General features: G+C 37.1%; 2 protein-coding genes across 4 annotated transcripts; both read right to left on the bottom strand.

Annotated features, from left to right (window-relative positions):
• Positions 1-5,731: 5,731 nt before the first annotated feature.
• On the bottom strand, positions 5,732-10,995 carry LOC306907118 (uncharacterized protein). Of its 2 annotated transcripts, none has more exons than XM_079478982.1 (4): positions 9,634-10,995; positions 8,181-8,480; positions 7,719-7,816; positions 5,732-6,395 (listed from the first exon to the last, which is right to left on the bottom strand). In XM_079478982.1, the coding sequence occupies exons 1-4, from the start codon at positions 9,716-9,718 to the stop codon at positions 6,207-6,209; spliced, it is 672 nt and encodes a 223-aa protein (XP_079335108.1). In that variant the 5' UTR covers positions 9,719-10,995; the 3' UTR covers positions 5,732-6,206. The 2 variants fall into 2 exon arrangements, with proteins under 2 accessions (XP_079335108.1, XP_079335109.1); XM_079478983.1 differs by lacking the exon at positions 5,732-6,395 and adding an exon at positions 6,942-7,364.
• A 2,632-nt stretch (positions 10,996-13,627) lies between these two features.
• On the bottom strand, positions 13,628-26,653 carry LOC306907117 (interferon-induced very large GTPase 1-like). Of its 2 annotated transcripts, XM_079478980.1 has the most exons (5): positions 26,608-26,653; positions 24,248-24,933; positions 23,848-23,994; positions 19,371-20,485; positions 13,628-18,990 (listed from the first exon to the last, which is right to left on the bottom strand). In XM_079478980.1, coding segments are annotated over exons 2-5 (5,904 nt in total). In that variant the 5' UTR covers positions 24,249-24,933; positions 26,608-26,653; the 3' UTR covers positions 13,628-14,349. The 2 variants fall into 2 exon arrangements, with proteins under 2 accessions (XP_079335106.1, XP_079335107.1); XM_079478981.1 differs by lacking the exons at positions 23,848-23,994; positions 24,248-24,933; positions 26,608-26,653 and adding an exon at positions 21,376-21,420.
• Between the last annotated feature and the right edge of the window lie 971 nt (positions 26,654-27,624).

Raw genomic sequence — 27,624 nt, 5'->3', positions numbered from 1 at the left:
TAATATATTCAGCAAAACAGCTTTTCCTTTTTTTCAGTGATGTAAGAAAACGTGTGTTGTGTTTTGCAATAAGTGTGTTACAGAATTGCAAACAAAGTGCAAAGTTGACAATGTGTTTATGCTATGGTTACACTGTGTTTAAGGTATTCTACAAGTGGGTATTGAGGCTTTGGTCTTAGTGTGTAAGCAATGGGCAAAAACTGTAATAAATTTCCTTATGCAAATTACGTTTCAAGCCTAAAAAAGCATCATTTGACTTTTGTGATTTTGTTGTGATTGCCTAATGTAGTCTATTGTGTATGAATATGTGTTTATGATTGTGTATGTAATTATGTGTATTTTACTCTTTTCCCCTTTAATTCTATACTGTTTTTAAACCAGAATTCTTAGTGAATTTAAAATAGTCAATTTAGAGATCACAACTTTGAACTGGGAGTGTGAGTCTGACCCCCGAACAGTGTCAGGAAGGTTATTCCACAGCTCAGGTGCCAGGTGTGAGAAAGCTTTACTTCCTTTTGTAGATTTGTTTTATCCTAGAAAGTAGAAACTAGAAAGTCCTACTAAGAGTTTTTCCTCACATCCTCAGACTTTCTTACATCTGCAAAAGAGAAAACCACATTAGATGTACAATATATAAAACAACAAAATCAGTTTACAGTTTTTCTTGACATGAAACAATTCACCATTTTCTCACAACTATAAACTCATTATCAGAACAATAAATCAACTTGTACAAACCTCACACAAACACGTCCTAAATTTGCTAAAGTTTAACGATCAGAAAACACTAAACACATTATATAATGAACTGATCAAGATGTAAACTCAAATAGCACACATTTATCCATCAGTAAACATTGACACGCCAATCAGAATCTCAGGATTGAATCAATAGTTGTTCATCCTAGAGTCTACAGGGCTTTATACTACTAACCTACAGTCAACCTACAGTAGAATTACAGCACACACTTTATATGAGAAAAGAGAGCAATTTCACTATTCTATAATTATTATACCTGTACAGCCTCAACATTTTGAAGTGCATTTTGTACATGCTGTATTTTGCAGAACTTCGAGACGACTACTTACTAAAAATATTTTGTCAGAAGAACAATAAATTGTTATCCTGTAACAAAATTGGGCCAAATGTGCATAGGATGCCATGTTTATTAATATATTTATTCAATTGTTTTCTGTATTGTGTTGCATACCCAGTTTATATTGTTTTTTTTACTTTTCTTGTCTGTCTACTTCATCAATTACATTTAAGATTACTTTACAGTTGTGTCTTTTTTTCCCTAAAGCTCATTGTTGCATTTTGCTCTTTCTGCACTCTTTAAGGTTGTATGTTGTAATAGACACCGAGCTGCCAAATGACTATATTCTTGAATCCCAATAAGAGGTTCAGAAGTTTTGAATTGATCTCACCATTAGACTATGTTGTGGTGTGAGGGTTTCTGAGGGCTTGTGTGTCATGTTTGGGGGAAAAGTTTGCTTTTTCAGGAAGTTAGAATAGTTTTGAGTGAAGGGCTTCATTTTGACCCAAAAAATAAGATGTTGAGGCAATTGGGTAAGAAGATATAGATTTGGTGTTTAGAGTTCAGAGGAAGGGAGCGGTAATTTCAAGAAATGTGTTTTAAGCAATCGAGAAAAACTGTAATTGTCATGTGTTACCTTTACTTTATGAGAGAGTTGTGATAAAGTTTAGTTGCTGCACAATGTAAATGATATATAAATATATATCATCAATATATATTTAAAAAAAATTAAAACAGAAAGTACAACAAAACTGTGCAGGGAGAGGGCAAAAACCCCAAAGGGCTTATCTAAAGCCTCCACCTAAGTAAACAAAAGTAAGATAAAATTAAGCCTCATTACATAATATAATTATATCAAAACCCCAAAACAATATACACCAGAAAACAAAACAATAAAAAACACCCAGAATTTACAAAACTAAAAAACAATTTGACAAAACATACAAACATGACCGTCTAAACATTTTACTCACTTAATACTAAAACCCTCCAAAACAATACGTACCAGAAATCAAACAAAAAAACACATTTTATACAGAAAATCAAAAAGATTACACTTTCAATATGTTTTGTAACGTGATAAATATTTATTTTAGCCAAATGGGAATAACCTCAAGCTAATAGAGTATTGTCCTATACAAATAACGTATTAAGGAATATGAACATTGGCGAGTAAAATGACGTGAACCTGTGAGTTTACTTTAAATAAATCTTAAATTGTTCAGGAATATTTCCTTGACTTATATATATATCTTATAAATGAAAATGCATGATTGAGAAACATTAATATCATAAATTGTAAGAACCTGAAGTTTCTGAAATAGAGGAGCAGGCGAGGCATATGCATTTGAATGGGTTGCCATCCTCACAAGACGTTTCTAAAAAATGAAAAGTTTTGCAAGAACACTTTTACAGTTGTGATAAAGTCTTTTTGCTCCATCTGGTGGAGTGACACTGATTCATCACAAGCGTCTCTTCCTCATGACAGTGACACACAGACGGATCTTCAGTATTGATTCTTACTGCTCACACGAGCTCAATGACAAAAGACAAATCATCAATAATGATCTTCAGCTCATGTGTTTTCACTGTGCTGTTCATCAGTGTGAAGGGTAAGATATTTAAAACTCATTCTTTTCTTTCTGTAGCACACTATTGTGTTTGTGGTCAAGTGGTCAAGACTAGTTAGTCGAAGCATGCTGTCATAAATCATACTCAAAACATTTAAAGTGTCTTTACATATATGTAGTGTTTATGAGATTTGATCACATTTGTTGATATAAAATGTGTATTATAAAACAGACACCATGAAATCTGTTCAATAAGTAATATCACAGATATATATGCACGCTTTAAATCATAAGATGAGTTTAATGTTACACTGTACTTTTATAGTTGTTGAAGGATGTCTGTTTTGTCATAAGAGCAGTTGAACACACACAGTTCTTCATAAATCTCAAATTTAACCCAGTCTGTGAAAAAAAAGAACATTCGGTAAAAATATAACCTTGATATCTTTAATATTGACTGAGAAAGACCATGTCAAAGATTGAATTCATAGTGAAATGAATACTACAGTATGTGTATAGAATGTGAAATTCAGATTAGAGATTGAAGCGGATTCTGACAGCAGTTTAGTGGTGAAGGTAAAAGTAGTTCGGTAGTTTCATGTCCGCTCAGCCATTGTTGTGCCTTCCTAACAAAACCACATTGTGATGACGCTGATCTCCTCTGTTAAACACCGGTGCTGATGTGTGGGTTACAACAAACTCCCTGAAGTTCAGAACATCTGAAAACCATCAAACTGCTTCAGAGGTTCTGAGAATGATTTAAACTGACATCACAGCTGTGTATGTGTGTTAAAGCTTGTTTATTGTTTCATATTGTTTCACGTGTTCTTGAAAACAACATCTTACTACTGAATCCTGCCTGCTGTCTTTAGTTTGTGTGTAATGATAAAGGTTTGAAATATTAGTATGTTAAATGTAACCCAGATATTATTTTCATACAGTGACTGGTGAATGGCACGAGATGAAAACTGTGATGGAGGGAGATGTTCTCAATCTAACAACAAATAATGCTGAACCCAGGAGTCTTGATGATGTGATGTGGCTGTTTGAAAGAGGTGACCGAACTTTCCGTATTGCGCAGATGTATCGAGGATTTTCACCCTTTTATGATGAGAGTCTAACAGACAGAGTGCAGATGGATCAACAGACAGGATCTTTGAGCATCTATAACATCAGCACCCGTGAATCTGGACTCTACACAGCATCACTCACCATTAATGGATTTGTGACAAGGAGGAAGATCAAAGTTGATGTTTACAGTAAGTATTAGCTGCATCACAGAACCAATGTTTTATAATCAAGTCATCTGAAGAACTGATGTTTCTTCTGTTAAAGCATCAGTTTCTGTACCTGCTATCAACATCTCAAACCAAACTCAAGGTGAGTGTCCTTCAGTTTGTGAAATGAAACTCGTTTTATTTACATTAACAGAGATTTGCATGAGTTTAATGTGAATAATTAACTGATGAATGAACGTCACAGGTACATCACAGGAGATGCAGGAATTCTGCTCTGTGGTCTGTTCATTAATCTCAGTTTACCTTTAAAACTTCATTATAATGATACAGAATCATACAGCTGCACGGCTGCAAATCCAGTGAGCAATAAAAGCATCCGTCTACACACAAAACACCTCTGTCCACATGATCAAGGTAAAATAACACAGAAGTACATCAGGAAGTCTCTTCCTACCACAACCACATCTGTGGCACTTCACACAGACAAACCGTTTACTGGCAATGAGAATGTGTATGAGAATGATTCTAGCAGAATCTCTTGGTCTACAGACTGTCTGCAGCATTGTGGAGATGTTGAGGTTCTGATCCGCTTGATTCTGTCTGTTCTGGTGGGAATTGCTACTGCTGTGTTTCTACTTGAACACATGTGCTTCTGCGCTGTTCAGGGAAGAGTTGAATCTTCTGTGCACTTGTGATACTTTTATTGGACTGAGATGCAAGTGCTTGATAAACTAGATGTTTGTTGAAACTTGCAATAATACCATGAGAGTTGCTCTTATAATCATACATAATATATAACGCTTATACAATATATGTGTACGTGTTCTGTATATGTGTATGCATTTGCTTTTCCTTTCCTTCTCCATTGCATATTACACATTACAGTTATATCTTGTATGTGTGCAATGTTGTTTTTCTTGGTTTCGGTTTTCTTGTCCAGCTGCTTTGCAAATTGTAAAAAGCGCTTCATAAATAAAACTGACTTGAATTGACTTGCTTTCTTGTGTCCATGTATTTGTCACTGCCTGTAAACATTTAGCTGTGTTCAGTGGTTTGTTTTGTGCACTGTTAATGAGAAACAGGGATGCACAAAGTATAACAGAGACACAGGCATTGACACAATGCTTCTATACAAAAAGACAGTTCAAGCTGGCTTAAGATGTCAGATAATTGAGCAACAAGGGCTAGTAACTGAAAATCTATCCGCACCACTGTGTTCTTGAACAAGCCACAGACTCGATAAAATAAAGAATAGAGCAATTTGTAAAAGAAAGGCCTTAATTATTGGTAAAAGAAAGTTAAGCCGTTGACGTGAATTGCAGGCGTTTACCCTGTGCTAATATATAGTTTAACTAAACAGAAAAATATCATAAAACATAACAGATACCGCGAATAAAACATATTGTAATTATATTTTGAATGTGTTGGAAAAATTAGTTTGCTTGCTTCAGCTTTTTCTTTAGCTTTTAGGGGATTTATAGTAGGAACAGAATGTATAATGTAAAAGGTCAACAAGTATCTGTAGGTGTAAAAATCAGTTATATTGATGAAGCCTATTGAAGAAATGACTGTTCAGATTATCTTACAGAGTGTTTTAACCAATGAGTCTTTTAACCAATCAAAACATGATGCAAGTCCTGTGTATGTGTGTGTTGCTCCTTGCAAGAATACACTTTTTGAACATTACCCAGAATCTCTTCAAGTGAATTTTCTAAAGGCACGTGACATCAAATTCGCTGATACGCAATAGTTATCCTCATGTTTAGGCTCCTTATTAAAAAAACACTGGACAGATTTTTTATGATTAAACTAAATTTAAAGGAATATATTATTTGATATAAAATAATTTATGCATATACAAAATATTACATACAAAATAAGTTATGTATATACAAAATATAAATTATTAAAATAATATAAACATTATCCAATAAATACCTCTCTCCATTCCATATTTACAAATTCTAGTTTAATTGCATATAATGCAACAATTGTCCATGCCACAATGGACCTTCTGCGCTATATTGATGACCCTCTGAAGGGCTCTCCCGTCCGCCCATGAGCAACTGGCATAACACACATGAATGAAGTGCAGCACAACACTGTTGTTATCAATGATAGTTTTGCCTAAAAGTCCTCATGTACCTTCTTAGCTACTGGAGTGGTGTTGATAGCCCGCAAGAGATACACAGAAATATGTAAGCCTCAGATAATCTCATAATTATTGTTGTAAGTACATACAATTGTTCTAAGGCTATAAATGTCTTACGTTTAGTAATAGAATAATTGTGGCATACTTTAAATTAAATCATGGATGTACACTGGAATTTAAGTGGAGGTATTTGTGTGGTGGTGAGTCTTCAGATGTGTCTTGAAAGTTGTGATGGACTGGAGGTTTTTCCATCACTGAGCAACAGAGGTTGAAGGTTCCGGTGATTTATATTGTCAATGATTATGACAGAATCCATAGATGTTTCTTCACATTCTGAAGACTGGACAATCACGTCGCAGTATGGTTCCGGTTTCCCTTTAAGACAGATTTTGATTTTCTAGAGTGCAAGCAAGAAGGAAGAACAAGTTCTTATTAAAATAATCCATAAATTAATTTGATATTAAAACAGAAGTGTTGAAATATCAACACAATATCAGTGTTGAAAAACAAAACTGGACAGAGAAACAGAAAACACTTCAAGAATCCAGAATGTTTTTCTCTCAGCCGTTGCTCAATGTAAAAGGAGGAAGGAGAGAATTCAACTGACTAAACAACAATGTCAAGATGACGTCATGAGAGTAAAATCAAAGACATATGAAGAAGACAAAGAAGAGCCGTGGAGAACATACAACTGTGCTGCTCTAAAGCAACTTCATGTCTACAGGTAAATGATCAATACGGTGATTGCCGATGATGAACCAGCCGAGATAATTAAGAAGAGATCACGTTCTCGGCTGATAGGTGATTGCTGCTGATGGAACATTGGGCTGATTTATATGCTTAGGTTCCTCCCGAACTTTGTTAATAAAACATAATTTCTACGGTGTGTGTGCGAGCGATTTTTCTTATATTAAACCAAACTTTGTAATTTATATATTTATTTCCTTTAATGGAATATATAATTATCGCCAAGATAAGACGCTTATTTTAACAGCTTATTTAGTTTTTTTTATAATAAAAATATTTTTTTGAATGATTTTGATTTTTTAATCACTGCTCAACACCTTTACAATACCGTCTCAACAGTAAAGTGTGGTGGAAACAGCATCATGATGTGGGGGTGTTTTTCAGCTGCAGGTTCTTGGGCATTTGTTAAAGTAGAACAACAGCTCAGCGGCACAATATACAGAGAAAATTATCATGAAAACCTAGCCCAGAACATTCAGAACAGGACAGAAGGTTCATTCTCCAACATGACAATGATCCTAAGCACAGAGCTAAAACAATGCAAGAGTGACTTATGGACAACTCTGTAGTGGCCCAACAAGTTCTTGAACCCAACTGAACATCTCTCTAGAAAAAGGAACTGAGAAGAAGAATGGCAGAAAGATGTGTTAAACTTGTCACTTCATACACAAAAAGATTGGAGTCTGTAAATGTGCTTTATCCAACTGTTAAGGGTAAAAATGCTATATTTTTTATTTTTTTATTTTTTTTTATTTTGCAATGCTGTCACAAATCTGTTTTTTTTTATTTTTATATTATTGTGCATGGAGTGTAGATTATTGTAAACACTCATTTTAAGTTAAGATAAGGCAGCAGCATAACAAAATGTGAATAAAATGAAGGGGGATGAATACGTTTACAAGGCACTGTATATAAAAGAACATTATAAATCACATTTCAAAATGAAGATTTAAAAACATATTCTTGTACTTGCCTCTTTATGTTTGTATATGATACAACGCACCAGCAGCAGCAGCAGAATAACAGCTAATATGATTAAACATATGGCAAGTATGTTTGGTGGTTCAGTTTCTGTAAGAAACAAACAATAACACAAATTTACAACCCGAAACATTAACAACAAAACATTACAAAGAGACATTTAAACAGATTCAATGTTTTGGTATTTTCATAAATGCAGCTTTAAAAAAACATCATTAGGTGGATCACTGACAGTTTGTGAAAATTGCATAAAACTGTTTTGCTTTTGGCTAAGAAAACAAACACAGAATGGAATAAAGGCTTATTAATATGTCTTCATGTGTCTGAACTGTAAATTCATAGCCAAAGCATCTACACAGCGATGTGGATTTAAGATGAAATGGACACAACATACATCAAGTCAAGTTTACAGCGGTACAGTACTGACATTACATAGAAGAAACAGAAAGCTTACCGACAGTTACATTCAACAGTTCTTCCTTTTTACCGGAAACTTGAAAAACATAGATCCCAGCGTCACTGTCGGCCACATTATGAAGAGCAATAAAGATTCTGTCATTGACCGTCTGGACAGAGAATCTAGGTAATGTGAAGTTTTTACATCCTTTCACTTCATCCTCAGGAGAACAGAGCCTTAAGACAAGAGTCCCGTTTTTTTCCAATGTCAACCTGCCACTGAGTTCTGTTTGAGAGATGTCTTTAAGTCGAGACATCGGCTCGCCTTTCTTTAAGATCACCGGTTTGGCAACATCACCTGTTAATGTTAATAACCAAACTGTAGATTACCGAATTATTACAGTGTGAAATCTCTGGTTTCATCGATGTCATAATTATAAAATGCGTTTTATATGAGAACGAGACACATTTTAAAAAAAGCACGATAACCATTGCAATACACACCTTTAACTTCGATGGAAAGAAGAAAAATCACGGCAACGTATTGTCCAATGGGAATTTTTAATGTTTTTTTATGACTGATAAGGCGCGCCGGTAAGACACGTCAGAGAAACGTCAGCAGTAATACAGGAAGACGCTCACCAGGTGCTACAGGTAAATGCTAGTATTCACCGACCCAAGTAACTTAACTACTTTTTTTAAAGCGAATTTTTAATTCTGAATCTCAATCGTTTATTTCGTTTTTAGACAATAAAAGAAACTTGTGTGTAATCGCGGGGAACGTCATCTGGTCCGCGGCCTTATACACTTCTGGAAGATTCCGTCCGTCTGTGCTACTCGTCCATAACCGGTTCGAGCCAGTTATTGATGGGTCGTATTTTCACCTTATGCTGCTTTATGTTATGGCGCTAGTGGGTTTTGTTAATGAATCCTGTATGTATAACAATTATTTCATATGATTGAGTGAAAAAGCAACTAGCGGTTTGTTTATAACCTGAACGCAATGAGAATTCGTCATTTCCTCAATGTTTCGTTTTGTATATCATGTATTTGGTATCTAAAGGATGTACAGAAGTTTATAAAAATTTAAGCCAAGTATGTCTACTATGAGGTTTTAAATAATGTTATGTAAATATATTGGTTTCTAACTATAAATCGTCATCCATTGTAAACAGCTTAACATCCATGTTGTTAAACTTCATACATATTAGTATTTCAATGCATTTCTGATAATGCATATATTAATTCTAGACGCCGAAGTTGCTAGTTGCCATTTCAATCTCAACATTTACTCCCATCAAAAAGCTTAAGTCAAAATGCAGTAAACCGACTGTGATCGACCACCCTTTGAAACAGATTTTAATTCACTTTTGACTTTGATTGCATTTAGGTTTTGTGCTTGCAAAAAAAAGCTATGAATTTCATAAACTCCATAACCAATCATTTGTACGAGATTATATTCAAGTTGTTAAAGTAATGTGTAAGCGAGACGTGTCGTGGGAGATTCTCACCAGTCGAGGAGTTGAGAAAGAACTGTTCAGAAGTCACAATGTCGGAAAGAAGCATCATCATCACTATCCCCTTGACGTAGTACATGTTTGACGCGCTCTGTTGTTGGTTCAAGAACAATGTTTCTAATGTTCAGGGCCCTCAAGTGTTCACTTTTGTATTGCACTGCCGCCACAGATGTGTGCCACATTACTTCAGCCACAGTGCGCGAGGGAAGCGTTAAGCGCGAGTGAGTCACATGTCGATGCAAAGACGCCATAGATCTACCTGCGGTGAGATTCGCGCGAGTGATTAGGCTTGTTGAAGACAAGTACACCTGGCTGCAGTACGGGGTGGAGCTCAACGTTGTGCTACGCGTCTCATTGGTCAATGGGTGGGGTAATATTAAGGGCGGGTCTATGTGTCGTCTCGTCGTAGCCTCGCCTTATTGGTTAAACACAAGTAATGACTTCTGAGCTCAATATTTCTGTGGGTGGTATCCAGATTGAAACTAAAAAATGTGTTAAATATTTGGGTTGTGATTTAGATAGTTCTGTGAGTGGTGAAAGTATGGGTCAAAAGGTTATCATAAAAGTAAACCAAAGAATTAAATTTCTGGCTCGTAAGGCTCAGTTTCTAAATGAAGAAACTTTAAAAATGTTATCTAATGCTTTAGTTCAGCCACACTTTGATTATGCCTGTACTACATGGTACAGTAGCACCCCCAAGAGAATTAAAGTTCAACTCCAAACAGCACAGAATAAGTTAGTCAGGGTAATTTTAAACCTCAACAATAGAAACCATGTCGGTTCTTCAGAACTTAAGAAATTAAAATGGCTGACAGTTGAAAACAGGGTAAGACAACTGAAACTGAGATTAACTCGAAAGATTTTGCACAAAAATGAGCCAAGATATTTTAAAGATTATTTTAGGCTAATTAGGAACTCTCATAGCTACTCAACCAGAGGCAGTGCCACAGACATAATTCCGTGTAGATTTAAGACCTGTTCTGGGCAAAATACCTTTTTGTACATGGCTGCAATGGAATGGAATAAACTTCCAGTTGAGATTAAGTTAAGCCAGTCAGATTACTGTTTTGATCGAGCCTGTGGTGAATGGTTGCTAAATGCTAATTAGATTTTTTTAGTCTTCATGAATATTTATTATTACTGTGTGTATATTTGTGTTTGCTTTGTATTTGTATGTGGTTGAGTGTACAAGGTACCTTTAGTCATATTTATAGCTTGCCTGGACATCATTTCAGACTACAACGAGGACCACAATGGAAATAAGTTTTGCAACTTTCTTGTGTTATCCTCGACAGTTTGGATAAATGTACAATGTCACTGTGTTGGCATCTTGTTATGCATTTATTTTATTTTTTACTGTCTAATAAATAAATCAAATCAAATAAATCAAATCAAATCGATTCTTCAGTATGTATCATTTCCGCTATATCTAGCATTACGGTGAGTACACAGTCTGTATTTGGGCAGTTTATTCATAAGGTTTAATCCCCACGTGTAATGAACTTGATTGTCATTGATAAACAATTGAATAGTTCAGATGCAAAACCCTCTAAATGCCACATCATTAACTTGTGATGTTGAGTCAATGTTTTTTATACATAGCAGTCGGAAATATGTTATTAATGAATATAATTAGTTTTTGTTTAAAAGAAACGACGTCTGATTGACTCCCCATTCCAGATAAAAAAAATCACTGTAATGAAACTTAACTTGTTAACAAATCTGATAAAATTCTGATCCACATTCTGTAGCCCACTTATTTCTGTTTGCTGATCCGGTTTTCCTTGTTTCTCATTGATAAAATGCATAAAACCGTGTTAACCAAAGGGGATTGTGAGAAATTGTTAAAGGAATGCAGCAAGTGCCGAATTTTATTCAAATTGCTGTGGATTTGTTGGCAATGGCAAACGTGGTGTGTGCATTGTTTCTATGGCAGCATAGAGGACCCAGACAGCTGTTTTACTTACCAGAAATTTAATGTGTAGAAACATTACATTTTACGTGTGTGTAAATATGTTAATTGTTTATCGTTATCATTTTATGTTGGTTATATATGCTTATGTTGTCGTTTTTTATAATCATATACATTTTAATAATTTGTTGTAATTGAAATAAAGTGAATGATGTAATTCAGTAATTGTGTCTGCTTGTTTTTTTATAGACAAGGAACATTGAAGCTATGTTAGATAAATAATAATAAGTTATGTTAGTTTTCGCACAGGATACGCCAAAATCAGAATCAACCTACAAGTAGTAGAAAGACTCTTGCTTACAAACTTACAAATTAATGAAACACTTCCCCTGAATTAACTTTCAATGTATTACATTTTTTAATCGTACTATTTATATTAATAAGTAAATACAGAGTTTATATAACAATGGGTTTGATCGGCACCGCACTAAGTCGAAGAACAATGTTTTTAACCTCAGTTCCTGGTTTCAACGTCATTTCCTTGTAACCAATGGGAAGAGTTATGGGCAGAGCGACAGATGAAGGCCGCACTTAAAAACAACCCCGCCTGCTAACCAATGGGGTGTGTTGAGGACGGCGCTCCACATCTAGCTCCTCCCCCATGTTAAGCACCGCCCCGTACTTCAGCATGCAGCCAGGACCTTCTCACCAGAACACAGAACTTACAAGCTGTGTCTCGTTTTGTAATTGTAACTGCGTCCTTGTGTACTCCAGAGGTATCATCCTCTGAAGGATGCGGTATACGGAGGATTCTCAATTTAGAATTAAATGTGACGTCCTTTGTAGGACATAATGGCAGACTCTATAGAACGAGACAGCCTCGATGACGTAGCAGGCTTCAAATGAGACCTCCAGAGGACGCAGCCTCCGAAACGAGACAAAGGTACAGAGTGTCGGTTTCAAAGTGTTGCTTTAATCACTGCACAAGCAGGTACTTTAGCATGTAGCCGACTGCATTTACTAACAACAGCTGTTTTGAAGTGCTACTAGTGTAGAACATTTTTGATTCGTTTTTTTATTATTTTTGACTTAGGCCTACTCTGAACAATGTGTTTAAATGATTTGACCAAAAAAGTTACAATTTTGCAGCCAGAGCACATCTTGTGAGTTTGGAAAAAGTTTGGTTACACTTTTTGTATTTGTTGACATCAGTTAATGTTAAAGTCGTTATGAAATGTATAATGATCATTCTAGTTCTTTTACACAGTGGAGAAATATTTATTATAAATTATTTATGAATTTTTTTAAAAGTTCATTTGCATTTGTAATCCTTAATCAAAAGCGTTTACCTCCCCTCCTCAAATGACCTCTCTTCACTTCTGGTCACTAGGAATAATGCGACAGCTTCAATGACTGACTGATCGCAAACTGGCTGTCAAATCTGCCTCCAACTTTTAACCATATAATCAGTTTTAGATGGATGAGATCACGTCTCGCCCTCAAGTCGATTAGAGTCGTTTTACTCGGGTACGTCAAGATACGGAAAACATACATTCGCTACTTCCGTTTCATGCCGACTTTAATTATTACTAATACGTTTGACAAATTAGTCATTTTCATTAGTTATCATGAACATTGAAAATAAAAACAATGAGTTCTACAGCATTTATTAATATTAGCTCTTGCTATTTTTAACATTTACAAACATTGTACCTGTTAACATCAGTTAATGCACCACGAACATGAATAGCTGTATTGATATTAACTAACATTAATAAGGATTAATTATTATCTTGAAAGCTAAATTGTTCTTTGTTAGTAAATAAGAGGAGTAATTCATTAATTTCTAATACATTTAGAAGTTTAACTGAATAGTGTGAAAAGAGGCAGATACTCAACAGAAAATGAAGCCAGATGTCAGAAGAATCGATCACTGATGAAAGCAGCTGTTCATACAGATCTGATGTTGTGATTGACAGGATTAAACAAGATAAAGCTGAACTTTCATCTAGAACCTTTAATCAACAGTTTGTATTATATTTCTGCAGTAAAGGGAAAAAACAACAGTTCGATCATTTATAATCCTTGTGCTTTATTTCAAATTCAGGAAACTTTCTAAATGCGTCGATTACAAATATAGTTTATCATATAAGGCTATAGCTGTCACGATTATAACATTTGGTGATTAATTGTCTTTTATAAGCCTTTTAACAACTATTACTGATGATTCATTTATTTAATGAAGAAAATATATACTTTGGAAATGTTGTAAACAACTGATATTATTTACTGTAAAGTGACATTAACATTAACTCATAGACTTGAGTCTTGAGCACTAAAACTAGATATGAGAGTCGTGCTGTGTAGATGCAGCAAATCTGGAAACAAAGCAAATCAACAAAAAATATGAAGCTGATAAAACTCAAATGACGTTTACATTATAATTGTGATGAGACGATCACTTAATAATTTTGACAGCCCTATATAAGACACTTTATGTAGATTTAGTCAGATACTTGAGGAAACAAAATAATCTGTGATTGTAGATACATATAATTATTTGGTAGATATACTGTAGATATATATTACTACAGTGGAGATGATTCTGTGTAAGTATTATTTAATCAAACTCTGATAAATTCATCTACATCTGTCTATAAGTCTAGACCAGTTACTTCTGTGTTAATCAATAATCACATATTATTAAAGGCTATTTTTAGTTTTGTACATTACCAGGTGTGTGACAGAAACTCATTTTAAACAGTCTTGTATATCAAGAGCCTCGTTCTTTGTGTTCACTAAATGTATTTATCTAAACTCTCAATAGCTTCTTCTTTGGAGTATTTTCTCCATTCATCTGGAATCCTTCCAGTCCCATCAAAGGTTTTCTTGTAGTGCTCTTCCAGATTCTTCTGGAAATTGCACACAAACCATTTCCAGTACGGCAGCTCAGAGAGGTCAGGGGTGATACTCCACTGAGCATATTTAGGACCTCCTTTTCTGTATTCTTTCCATAGGCATTTAACATCTGAGGCATTTGGATAAAAAGATCGATCACTGGCCACTGCTGATGTGCATATGTTGATAGAAAGGTTTGTTGTTCCTCTGTAAAACCAGCTATTCAGTCCATTATTACGATGGAAAGGAACACTGTGATCTCCATCATGGTTTTCTATGGTGTTGGTGCAGATGGCAGCACAGAAAGGACACTGAACCCAACAGCACTGACAGAAATGACCAATCAGAATCTCATCTGGTCTGTCTGGATAGTCCAGCTTCACTGGAAATGTTTCTGTAGTGAATCTACGGCGTATATCTGACATTATAGAAGGGATTTCTTTTGTTATCACATCATGTAGGACGATGACATCAACATCATCAATATTCACTCCACTGATGTCACTTACAGAGAACACCAGCACATCAGACAGCAGGTGTGTGAAACGATCAAACCATGAATGAACATCTCCATCTTCATCTTGAACATGTCTGGTGGACTCATGTGCTGAGTTTATGATCTTCTTCTGCAGGATTGTGATGTTATTTTTCATCTTAGGTTGAACACTGTCATGAAATCTATCAGTGATGTACTGACCGACTTCAGCTCTGATGAAACACTTAAAGTGTTCTTCTGGATTCTGAATGTAGGTCATGTATGCTGTGAAATCCTCTGTTCTAGCCAGCTTTGTCAGGATGTGTTTCTCCAGTTTTGATCTGTTTCCATTCAGTGATTCACAGTTTGTCTTCATTTCATCTGATAAATCTCTGGCAGTTTGTTTGTAGACATTCTGCTCGATGGTTTCTTTAAGTTTATTACAGATAAATTCACCAGTAATGGCAGCTGATGTTGATCCTTTACAGTATTTCTGGAAGATCCTGTAGTATTCTTCTTTCTTACGTTGAGAATAGAGAACAGGATCATGGGCTTCTCTGAACATTCTGTGTTGATCAATGATTGTCTTGTTTGCTCTCTGACAGATGTAAAGCACTAAATCCCTGAAGAATTCTCTCTTGAACACAAACTTCACTTTTGGTTCGTTCTCATGATCTGTTATTTTTGTCTTTATGTGATCTATGAGTTGTTGAATGTAGCTGATGTTGTAGCCCATCTTTGCAATGTTATATGACTGAATCATTTTATCAGTCTGCTGTGTAACTTCAGTGATTAAAGTTCTTATCTGCACTTCATCCACTGATGATAAAACAGAGCCCAATTTCTGTTTAGCTCCTTTGATGGCATTTTTGAAAGCTCCCTTAATTCCACTGGATTTCTTCAACTGCACATAATCTGAATATCTTGGCAGAGAAAACATATCAATGTACTCGCTGCTTATTTTCATGTCTACTGGGAGACTTTCATAGTTGCTTCTAAGCAGATCTGCCACATCTTTCAATAAATCAATATTTTTGACTGTAGGAGTGTCTCTGATAATCTCAGTTATCTGTTGTTCCCAAAAGCATTCAAACTCTTTCTTCATTATATTTTCATCATTTGCTTTGTCCTTTAGTTTCATGGCAAGTTCTTTGCTCTTTTCAAACAGACTGTTTTCATGTTGTGTCCTCTGAGCATCAATCTTTTTCTTCATGTCTCGCTGTTGAAGAACCTGATCCAATTTCTTCCTCGTCTCTCTCACGATATTTTCCTGAAGCTCTTTGATTTTTATTTCAAAAGAAGATTTCCACTGATTCATTATTCCTGCATCTCTGTCTTTCTCAAAGAAGTCTGACATCGTCTTTTTCACTTCCTCACTTTTTACCTGAAGTTCTCTCTTAAGATCAGTTTCCTCAACTTTATGAACGACTTCATTTTCTATTCTGTTGTGTAGTTTGTTCTCAATTCCCAGCATGGCACTTCTAAGACTCCAGCTCCACTTACTGTATTCTGTCTCTATTTTCCCGTAAGTTGCGATTTCCAGAGAATTCTTGAAGCTGAACATAAACTGTTCATTCAGTAAAGCCTTCCAGAGATCATCAATACGTCCTCTTAGGTGTGTCAGCATCATGCCGTCTGAGTTTGAAGCATGTCTTAAAATAGATTCTTTCAGTTCTTGAACATTCTCACAGTAGTTTGGGTTTGGTGGTGCCATGGGTGGGCTTCCCTCCCACAGTTGAGAGAAATATTTCACATCATTCTGAACATCAAATGCAATGACATCACTGAAACATTCAGCATCACAGACTTCAACTTTAGCAGCGAGTTTTGTCATCTCATCCAGTGTCTCCTGCAGTCGTCTTCTTCCCTCCATGTTTTTATCTCCAGCTGTGACGTCTGAAACGTTCTGATGAACAAACATACAGCTGGGATTCAGTCTCACCTCCTTCATCCTCAGAAAGGCCTGAACAACAATCTGGAGAATGTCCTTCATGTCAGACGGGTTTTCTCCAAAGATGTTGATCAATGTCAGATTTCCCAGACCAACAACAAATGTGGCCAATTCATTATCACGACTTCTTGTTGATCTTCCATCCAGTTCTGGTGCACGAAGACCCTCAGTATCAACAACCAGAATATAATCAAACTTCAGCTGATGTTTAATGTCTTCAGACACTTTCAGCATCTGCATGAAAGCTCCTCTGGTGCAGCGGCCGGCACTGACAGCAAACTCAAGTCCAAACATGGCGTTCAACAGCGTGGATTTCCCTGAACTCTGAATCCCTAAAACTGACAGAACAAAAACTCTCTGATCTCCCAGATTCTTTATGAGTTCATCTAGAACAGCAGAAACCCACATCAGAGGAACATGAGCAGCATCTCCGTCCATCAGTTCCAGTGGAAATCCAGACATCATCATCTCTGCTGCAAGACTCGTGAGAGAAGAGAAATCTGTGTTCTTGTTTACAGATGCCCATGATTCATAGATCTGACTGACCTCTCTCATAATGTGTTCCAGTCCAAATGTTGTTCTGTTGATTTGTTCTGATGTTTTCTCAAGTTTTGTTTGTTCAATCTTGAGTTGCTCTAGTTTATCAGGCATCTTTTTTAAAGCTAAGACTTCATTCCACTTCACATCATATTCCTTATGAAGTTCACAAAGCTTATGTGACGTGAAGTCATCCAACAGGTTTATTGTCCATTTCAGCAAAAAGTTTGTTTCATCTTTTTTCAGTGATCTCAGTTCTTCCAAAAATATCTTCATAAGCTCACTTGATCCCTTATCTACTTGCTTTTCTCTTATTTCTCTCATCAGCTTTAGTTTGGTACTTTTCTCTTCTTCTATATTTTCTCCTCCTAAATGATGGAGCTCTTTGTTGACTTTACACCAGTCATGCCAGAGTTTTCCGTGACACGGCAGGTTTGTTTCTTTCACTGTTGATGGATCTTCTCCATCCAGTAATCTAATGATCTGAAGTGCTGCTTCTCTTCCTCTCTGACACTCTGGATTCTTCTCATCTACTTCAATTCCTGTGTGTTTGGCCACATCTTCCAGTTTAAAAGTCCTCTTGTGCTCTTTCAGACTGACTCTGATAGCTTCTCTTATCTGTTTACATAGATCTGACTGATTTTTGTTCAAAAGACCAATCATGAATTTTCCATCTGCCAGTTGAGTTTGATGACACTCATTCTCTGTGAGCAGACAAATAAGAGGCTGAGGAGATCTGAAGAGTGATCTCACCAAACCCTTATACTGGTTCTTCTGTCCAAAATCAGGTAAGAAAAGGACATTGACTGAAGACATGCTGGCTAAAATCTCATATTGAGTCTCATTGACTCCTGCGTCACCATGAAGATTACAGAACGCAACACATTCAGTAAATCTATCTGTGTTTGTTCCAGATGGACAGTACCAGATGATCTCCACCACTCCATCCATCAGTAATCTGCTTCTGCTGCTGCCTGAACAGTTTCTGTGGAAGAACGTGTTGTGTTTCTCATTGATCAGACTGTTCATCAGCTGAGATTTAGATGAAGACACAGAACCAAACCTGAAGAACGACACCATTGGAGTTTCTGCTTTGCACACCGGTTGGGTTTGACTGGTCATTTTACGGTCAGTATTTCTGATCTTCCAGCTCTTGTTGATCTGTCTGAATGTCCAGAGAGGAAACTCAATGTGTTGTGTGAATGGATCAGGAACAAGCAGAGGAAGAGCAAACTGACACTGAGAGAGTTTAGTGACCATCAGCTGCTTTAGGAAACTATCAGAACAATGAAACACAGCCATCTGAACATCCATCGGGTGAATATCACTTTGAATCTCTGAATCCTCTTCTCTGTGTTTTATGAGATTGTCTCTTGCTCTGTAGTTCATGTTCAACAGTTTTTGTAGGAATGAGTTCACCAGTTCAGACTCATTCTGTGGCTCCTGAGACTGAAGTGAAGATTTGCTGATTTGAAGAATGTCTTTTGTTCTCATCTGATCCTGTTGTCTGTTTGTCAAGTGTAGTCTAGTGAAGAGTGTTTTAAGCTGTTCATTCATTTTTGCTTCAGCTTCATCTCTCTGTAAATAAATACATGAACAGATTAATGTATTAAACACTAAATTGTTATTGCCAACTGAGAATGTCAAAATATTCATGATTTGATCATTTTTTATGAATATGCTCTTAAAATAAGTGTTTCATCTTGTCAATAGTGATACAGACGGTTACTGCGCATGCACGCGCTCGTGGATCGCCCTTAACTTCTGATACAGATTCATAAACAATAGAGATCCTGAAGATTATAATATGATAACAAGCAAAAGAAACCGAGAGGAAACGTTACTTGGTTAAACTTGTCTCTCCAGTATTTTGAACTACAGGTCCAAACTATTTTAAACAATAAAATACAAATATAAATGAATCAGGGAGAAGCTAAAGCGGACAAACAGAAACTCACCTGTTGACATGAAGTTGCTTTAGAGCAGCACAGTTGTATGTTCTCCACGTCTCTTCTTCTGTCTTCTTCATATGTCTTTGATTTTACTCTCATGGCTTCATCTTGACATTGTTGTTTAGTCAGTTGAATTCTCTCCTCATAATTTTTACATTCTCCTTCTCTCAGATGTTTCTCATTCTGGATTCTTTCTTCAAGTGTTTTCTGTTTATCTGTCCAGTTTTGTTTTTCATTTTCAATCCTTCGTCTTTCGTCTTTCATCTGTTGCTCTTTTTCCTCAAGTCTTTTATTGAATTGATCCTGTTTTATCAATAATTGCTCTTGTTGCTGTTTTTCTATTTCTTTAAACTCTTCTTCTCTTTTCTTCTGCTCTCGCTCATGGTTTTGTTTTTCTTGCTCCATCATCATCTTCATTCTCTCTATCTCTTCTTCTTTCTCTTTGATCAGTTGTTCAATTCTCTCCATCAGTCTCTTTATTTCTTTTTCTTGTTTTTCTCGCTCCATCTGTCTGAATATCTTACTTGAGAAGTAACTTCCTCCGTTTGCTTTCACCATGACGTCTATTTTCTCCAGTAGAGCAGAAACTTGTGTTTGGTCTTCAGTCTCAGTATTATTGAACACATGGTATCTGTTTCCACACTGTTCTATGAGGTTCTTTAATGGAGGTTTGGATTTTTTCAGGTACTCTTCAATGGTTTTATCTTTAAGCTCATCTCCTCTGGTGAAGAGCACCATGCTGTACATTATAGAGTTTTCACCAAAAGTCTCTTGGATGATCTTGACTGTTTCTGTCTCTTCTTTGGTGAAGCGTTGTGCTAAACTCAACACAATAATGAACACATGTGGTCCTGGCAGTGTCATTGAGATACAGTTGATCATTTCTGTCTGGATCTCTTCAGGACTCAGTTCAGTATCAAACAGTCCTGGAGTGTCGATCACAGTGATGTTTTGCCTGTTGACTTTACCTGTTTCTCTCTGACACTCTTTAGTAACAGACCCATCAGATGCATCTGCTTTAAAAGCTTTTCTCCCTAAGATGGTATTTGCCGTCGCACTCTTCCCAACTCCAGTTTTTCCCAGCAGGACAATCCTCACATCATCTGAACCTTCTGTAATATCTGAAGAAGAGAAGATTGCATATGATATGAAATATATCAATATATAAAGCAACAACATAATCCATTTAGATGTGCATTTCACTTGAATGAATATTTGTACACCACAAAAATTCTGTAATCAAACTCAGGCGCAGCTGCATAGTATGTCAGTGTATTGCCGACAAGGCTATTGTGGGGAAATCTAGAATATATATATTGATAGAAGAGTATAATTGTTATAATATAATTGTGAGTTATAGTTAGACCCCCCCCCCCATGTAGTAGTTTTTGTCATTTCAGTTATTTTATTAATAATGGTAATTTAATTATTCAGTACATGCATGCCAATTTGTAGTATACAGCTATGTGATGAGTGTCCAGTTGGTGGCAGTAAGCCTGAGGAAAACCCCCGGAGGAAAACCTAAAAGAGGAGAAGAAGAGTTCGTTCGCGCGAGTGTTAGCGAGTTGTATTGTACTGTGTGCTACGGAGCTGTTGCGAATGATGCGGGCTGAATAAAAGAACCCAACCAAATCACACGCTTGTTCATTCCTTCAAGTGTGCTACACTATTAGTGCAAAAAGAACAATGGTCTTGAATTCAACAAATTAAGTGTTTAGGAAAGCCAATGTACAGAAGATAAATGTTTTTCTTTTTTGGTAAGAGCATTGCGTTAACAACGCAAGGTTGTGTGTTGGATCCCAGAGGATTGCAGATACCTACGTAAAAATGTATAGGAGTCACTTTGGATAAAAGCGTCTGCCAAATGCCTAAAATGTAAATTGCTGTTTTGATTGTTTCTAGCTTAAATAAACTGTGACACAATGTTGTGAAATTATGTGGTGCATACTGGATGTTCCTTAAATAAAGTATTTAAAAAAGCATTCTCAACACTTCTTTTTCTTTGAATTACCGTTTTTGTGATCAGAATTATTTTCTGCTTTAACTAAACCGTCAACTGAAGTTTCTTTATCCGCTGACACTTTTTCATCCACTGCCGTTTCTCTGCTCACTGGCACTTTTTCATCCACCGCACTTTCTTTGCTCACTGGCACTTTTTCATCCACCGCACTTTCTTTGCTCACTGGCACTTTTTCGTCCACCGCACTTTCTTTGCTCACTGGCACTTTTTCGTCCACCGCACTTTCTTTGCTCACTGGCACTTTTTCATCCACTGCCGTTTCTCTGCTCACTGGCACTTTTTCATCCACCGCACTTTCTTTGCTCACTGGCACTTTTTCATCCACTGCCGTTTCTCTGCTCACTGGCACTTTTTCATCCACCGCACTTTCTTTGCTCACTGGCACTTTTTCATCCACCGCACTTTCTTTGCTCACTGGCACTTTTTCATCCACCGCACTTTCTCTGCTCACTGGCACTTTTTCATCCACCGCACTTTCTTTGCTCACTGGCACTTTTTCATCCACCGCACTTTCTTTGCTCACTGGCACTTTTTCATCCACCGCACTTTCTTTGCTCACTGACACTTTTTCATCCACCGCACTTTCTTTGCTCACTGGCACTTTTTCGTCCACCGCACTTTCTCTGCTCACTGGCACTTTTTCGTCCACCGCACTTTCTCTGCTCACTGGCACTTTTTCGTCCACCGCACTTTCTTTGCTCACTGACACTTTTTCATCCACCGCACTTTCTTTGCTCACTGGCACTTTTTCATCCACCGCACTTTCTCTGCTCACTGGCACTTTTTCGTCCACCGCACTTTCTCTGCTCACTGGCACTTTTTCATCCACCGCACTTTCTCTGCTCACTGGCACTTTTTCATCCACCGCACTTTCTTTGCTCACTGGCACTTTTTCATCCACCGCACTTTCTTTGCTCACTGGCACTTTTTCATCCACCGCACTTTCTTTGCTCACTGACACTTTTTCATCCACCGCACTTTCTTTGCTCACTGGCACTTTTTCATCCACCGCACTTTCTTTGCTCACTGGCACTTTTTCATCCACCGCACTTTCTCTGCTCACTGGCACTTTTTCGTCCACCGCACTTTCTCTGCTCACTGGCACTTTTTCGTCCACCGCACTTTCTTTGCTCACTGGCACTTTTTCATCCACCGCACTTTCTTTGCTCACTGGCACTTTTTCATCCACCGCACTTTCTTTGCTCACTGACACTTTTTCATCCACCGCACTTTCTTTGCTCACTGGCACTTTTTCATCCACCGCACTTTCTTTGCTCACTGGCACTTTTTCATCCACCGCACTTTCTCTGCTCACTGGCACTTTTTCATCCACCGCACTTTCTTTGCTCACTGGCACTTTTTCATCCACCGCACTTTCTTTGCTCACTGGCACTTTTTCATCCACCGCACTTTCTTTGCTCACTGACACTTTTTCATCCACCGCACTTTCTTTGCTCACTGGCACTTTTTCATCCACCGCACTTTCTCTGCTCACTGGCACTTTTTCGTCCACCGCACTTTCTCTGCTCACTGGCACTTTTTCGTCCACCGCACTTTCTTTGCTCACTGACACTTTTTCATCCACCGCACTTTCTTTGCTCACTGGCACTTTTTCATCCACCGCACTTTCTCTGCTCACTGGCACTTTTTCGTCCACCGCACTTTCTCTGCTCACTGGCACTTTTTCATCCACCGCACTTTCTCTGCTCACTGGCACTTTTTCATCCACCGCACTTTCTTTGCTCACTGGCACTTTTTCATCCACCGCACTTTCTTTGCTCACTGGCACTTTTTCATCCACCGCACTTTCTTTGCTCACTGACACTTTTTCATCCACCGCACTTTCTTTGCTCACTGGCACTTTTTCATCCACCGCACTTTCTTTGCTCACTGGCACTTTTTCATCCACCGCACTTTCTCTGCTCACTGGCACTTTTTCGTCCACCGCACTTTCTCTGCTCACTGGCACTTTTTCGTCCACCGCACTTTCTCTGCTCACTGGCACTTTTTCGTCCACCGCACTTTCTCTGCTCACTGGCACTTTTTCGTCCACCGCACTTTCTCTGCTCACTGGCACTTTTTCGTCCACCGCCGTTTCTCTGCTCACTGGCACTTTTTCGTCCACCGCACTTTCTCTGCTCACTGGCACTTTTTCGTCCACCGCACTTTCTCTGCTCACTGGCACTTTTTCGTCCACCGCACTTTCTTTGCTCACTGGCATTTCTTCGTCCACAGACGTTTCTTTGCTCACTGGCATTTCTTCGTCCACAGACGTTTCTTTACTCACTGGCATTTCTTCGTCCACTGACGTTTCTTTGCTCACTGGCATTTCTTCGTCCACTGATGTTTCTTTGCTCACTGGCATTTCTTCGTCCACAGACGTTTCTTTGCTCACTGGCATTTCTTCGTCCACAGACGTTTCTTTACTCACTGGCATTTCTTCGTCCACTGACGTTTCTTTACTCACTGGCATTTCTTCGTCCACTGACGTTTCTTTACTCACTGGCATTTCTTCGTCCACTGACGTTTCTTTACTCACTGGCATTTCTTCGTCCACTGACGTTTCTTTACTCACTGGCATTTCTTCGTCCACTGACGTTTCTTTACTCACTGGCATTTCTTCGTCCACTGACGTTTCTTTACTCACTGGCATTTCTTCGTCCACTGACGTTTCTTTACTCACTGGCATTTCTTCGTCCACTGATGTTTCTTTACCCACTGACACTTTTTCGTCCACTGCAGTTTCTTTGCTCACTGGTTTTTTTTTGTCCACTGATGTTTCTTTATCCGCCGGCATTTCTTCGTCCACTGATGTTTCTTTATCCGCTGTCATATTTTCGTCCTTAGAAGTTTTTTCATGTACTATTTTTTCTTTATTCACTGATGTTTTTTCAAACCCTAAAATCTCTTTATTAACTGAAGTTTTTTCATTTACTGATGTTTTTGTATCCACTATTATTTTTTTATCCACTGATATTCCGGTTGTGTCCTCATATAAGTCACTGACAAGAAATGTGTCATCTGCATCATCAAGTATCTTCTTAATTTTTTGGGATAACTCAGAATGGCAACCTGTCTTTCCTTCTTCAAAATAAAGATGTGCACCGCCACATTCCTGTATTAACTGATGAATAGAATCACAGCTCTGTTCTTCAGTGTTTCTGTCTTCATCTGTCAGCACTACGGTGTATTTATTCGCCTGATCACTGAATTTCTCCAGCACATATTTCACTCTGATTCTGTCGTCTTCACTGAAGTCATGATGTTGTAGTATGAGGATGATCACATGAGGTCCTGGAGCAGACAGAGACACACACTCTCTCACTTCATGACTGATCTGATCGTCTGTGAGGTTTGGATGAAGCAGATGAGGATTGTTGATCACTGTGATGTGTCTCTCCTCCAGTTTTCCTCTGACTCTCTCACTGCGCTGCTCAACATCATCTGGAGGAGCTTCGGTCTCAAACGCTGATCTTCTCAAGATGAAGTTTCCAACTCTGCTGTTTTCTGACACATTCTTGCCCAGAAGAATAATCCTCAAATCACTCACTGGAGGACACATGACAATAGAAAAAATACATGATTAAACTACAAGTCTTTTCTGTGTTATTGGACTAGAATAGATCAGGGGTCCCCAGGTTCGGTCCTGCAGAAGTTAACTCCATCCCTAAATAAACACACCTGAAGCAGCTGATCAAGATCTTAGTAGGCACAGCAGAAACTGGCAGGCAGATGTGTTTAGGTAGGTTAGAGCTAAACTCCAAGTTTGGGGACCTCGACCTATAGATCATTACTTGAGTTATCATCACCATCTTATAAATTATTAAAACTAAATATCTATATCAATATCAATAATTTGAAATGTCATGTATACATCTAAAAGGTGTGTATAAGGTTTATAAACCTCTAATTTACCAAAGTGGATTGACTTACTGTTAGGGCCATCAGATGGACTATGCCGCATTGAGTCAACTGCATTAAAAACACACACACGTGATATTATCCACAACTGTTTTCATTTCATTATTAGTAATGTTAATTCAAAGAACTCAATGCCATATTTCAACAACTTGGTTTAGTGGCCTTTGCTAAATTCTGGATGTATTGTTGTCTTTACAATGTATAGAATTTGTTATATATTTTTGTAATTTATATATAATTCCTTTGTATTTATTTATTTAGACAGTCCAACACTGAGGTGAACATGTTTATGTGGTATAAATGCGTTTATGGTGTGTGTTTCATGTTAAGTGACCGTAAACATTGTGATAATGCAAGATGTTCTCTGACTAACAGTCTTCTTCTCAGAAGATGATGCTAATACTGACTTAAAATCTTCTCTGATGAAGTTCAGGAGATTTGTTGAACAAGAGACCATGTTGTGGTATTTTATCATTTTTCAATATTTAATACTTTCAAATCTTTAGTATTTAACAGTATTTCTTAATTTATCCATTATATATTGTAAATATTTTATCTTTAGTGTTCCAATGCATTGTTTTGCAATATTTCTCCGTCCATAATACACACATTTCTAAGTGTTTGATAACATTAAGTAATATTTGTGCTAAATTGTCGTTTATACTGCTCAGCTGGTAAAGCCCTGAATGCAAAGCATAAACGGTCAACAGTCAGTAAATAATATTTATTCACATGGAAATTCAAAAGTATAAAAATGGATCAAAGTACAAACAGTGTTTTGGCGCCATTAAAGGCTATAATGCAGGATGCATGGTCGTCCCATACGATAAGAAAATGGCGTTTCTGTTTCATGCAGGTTTTAGTCGACCTCATTATGAGACGCAATTGCCCAACAGCTCCACCAGAGGTCAAGCTCAAGGGCTCTGTCCTGAATAAAGATTTGAACCTGGAATTTGCCTCTTTAAGAACTTGATCTCCCATGTAAAGAAAGTTCGATACTTGTGAGCCACAACTGTACTCTCTGTATTTATGTCGTAACCTTCCTGGTTTATATGGTATTACTTGATATATATTCATGCCATTGAAAGATTCATGAAATAACACATTATGACTCATTTGCCATTTACATTCTGAAATATTTGACAAACATGTTTTGTGCTATACACACCTAAGAAGCCAAATATAGTGTGAAACATTCCCGACAAAATACAAGTTACTACAATAAATAAATAGAACAAAGTCTATACAGAAGAATTCCAACATATTTGGATCTTTAGTTAAATGTTTTATGTTAATTCTTACCTGCACTCGACGCCATCTCATCTTCATCAAGTTCAAGCGTTCCTGTGAGAGAAAGAGAAAGAGAAAGTGGTTTAGAGAGGCGGCGTCATGTTATGTAGACAATGTTAAATTGCATTCCTTTAAAAACAACAGCGACCAAGCCCACAGATGTTTCTGAATAAATAGCTAAAGTATGACAATCGAATCATTCTATTGAATGTGTTAAGTACACAACTTAAAGACAAAATATTAAAAAGGAAAAGGTTTAATTTTGTGTAAAATAAAAAAGTTAACATTTTGTACTCTGTTCATCTCTCTAAGGTTAGGAAAAGCTTTAAGATCTAACTTCTCATTGACAGATCTATTAACAGAAAAGCAATATGATATTCATAACTATGTCTATCAGGGGTGTATAAAGACCTTACATAATGAAGCGTTGTGTATTTATTACCTTAGAATAATCTGTTTCTATCTACGTACACCTTTCATGGAACTCTGTTGTTTTAATGGCCCTAAACATTAGTTTTAGAAATGAAATGTGACCTTCCACAGGTTTGCCACTCCCTGGTATAAGTGTAATGTGTTTGCCGTTCATCTATATCATGTAATAGAAAAGAGCCGGCCATCGCCATCTTGGAATAATCAAAAACGGGCAAAGAGGCGGTACGTGGTTGGAGCTGAGGTGCCTGGCTGTCACTCAAGTGTACACGCCCTTAATTTGACAGAATTATAATGCTTAATATAATTTAAACAGATGAGTTATAATAAAACCAAACTGTTAAACAAATATCTTTAGTTGTTGTTATTGTTGTATTGATTTGGCAAAACAATCTTACTACAGTAACCATGGCTTAACTAACGATATGCAGAACAGTTAAAAATAATTGTAGATATTTACTAATAGTCTTGATACATAGCTTACAGGAGACAATTGATTTGCAATTGCAACCTCAATTTAGTGTTTTTGTGATTTGAAAAATTCATAATACACACAGTTGGATCAGATGTACAGTACAAGAATAAAACATAAATCTACTG

Source organism: Barbatula barbatula, assembly GCF_947034865.1.
Source record: "Barbatula barbatula genome assembly, chromosome: 17".
NCBI classification, from domain to species: domain Eukaryota; kingdom Metazoa; phylum Chordata; class Actinopteri; order Cypriniformes; family Nemacheilidae; genus Barbatula; species Barbatula barbatula.
This window is presented reverse-complemented; position numbering and strand designations above follow the sequence as displayed.

Bases quoted from the DNA above. Each gene is read 5' to 3' on its own strand.
- LOC306907118 (XM_079478982.1), bottom strand. From the start codon at position 9,718: ATGTACTACGTCAAGGGGATAGTGATGATGATGCTTCTTTCCGACATT. The intron at 8,481-9,633 runs GTGAGAATCTCC...TAACATTAACAG, and splicing joins CTTTCTCAACTCCTCGACTG to GTGATGTTGCCAAACCGGTG. The intron at 6,396-7,718 runs GCAAGTACAAGA...CTTGCACTCTAG, and splicing joins TCATATACAAACATAAAGAG to AAAATCAAAATCTGTCTTAA.
- LOC306907117 (XM_079478980.1), bottom strand. The intron at 20,486-23,847 runs GTAAAGAAACGT...TCTCTTCTTCAG, and splicing joins GGACGAAGAAATGCCAGTGA to ATATTACAGAAGGTTCAGAT. The intron at 18,991-19,370 runs GTGAGTTTCTGT...ATTTATTTACAG, and splicing joins AAGCAACTTCATGTCAACAG to AGAGATGAAGCTGAAGCAAA.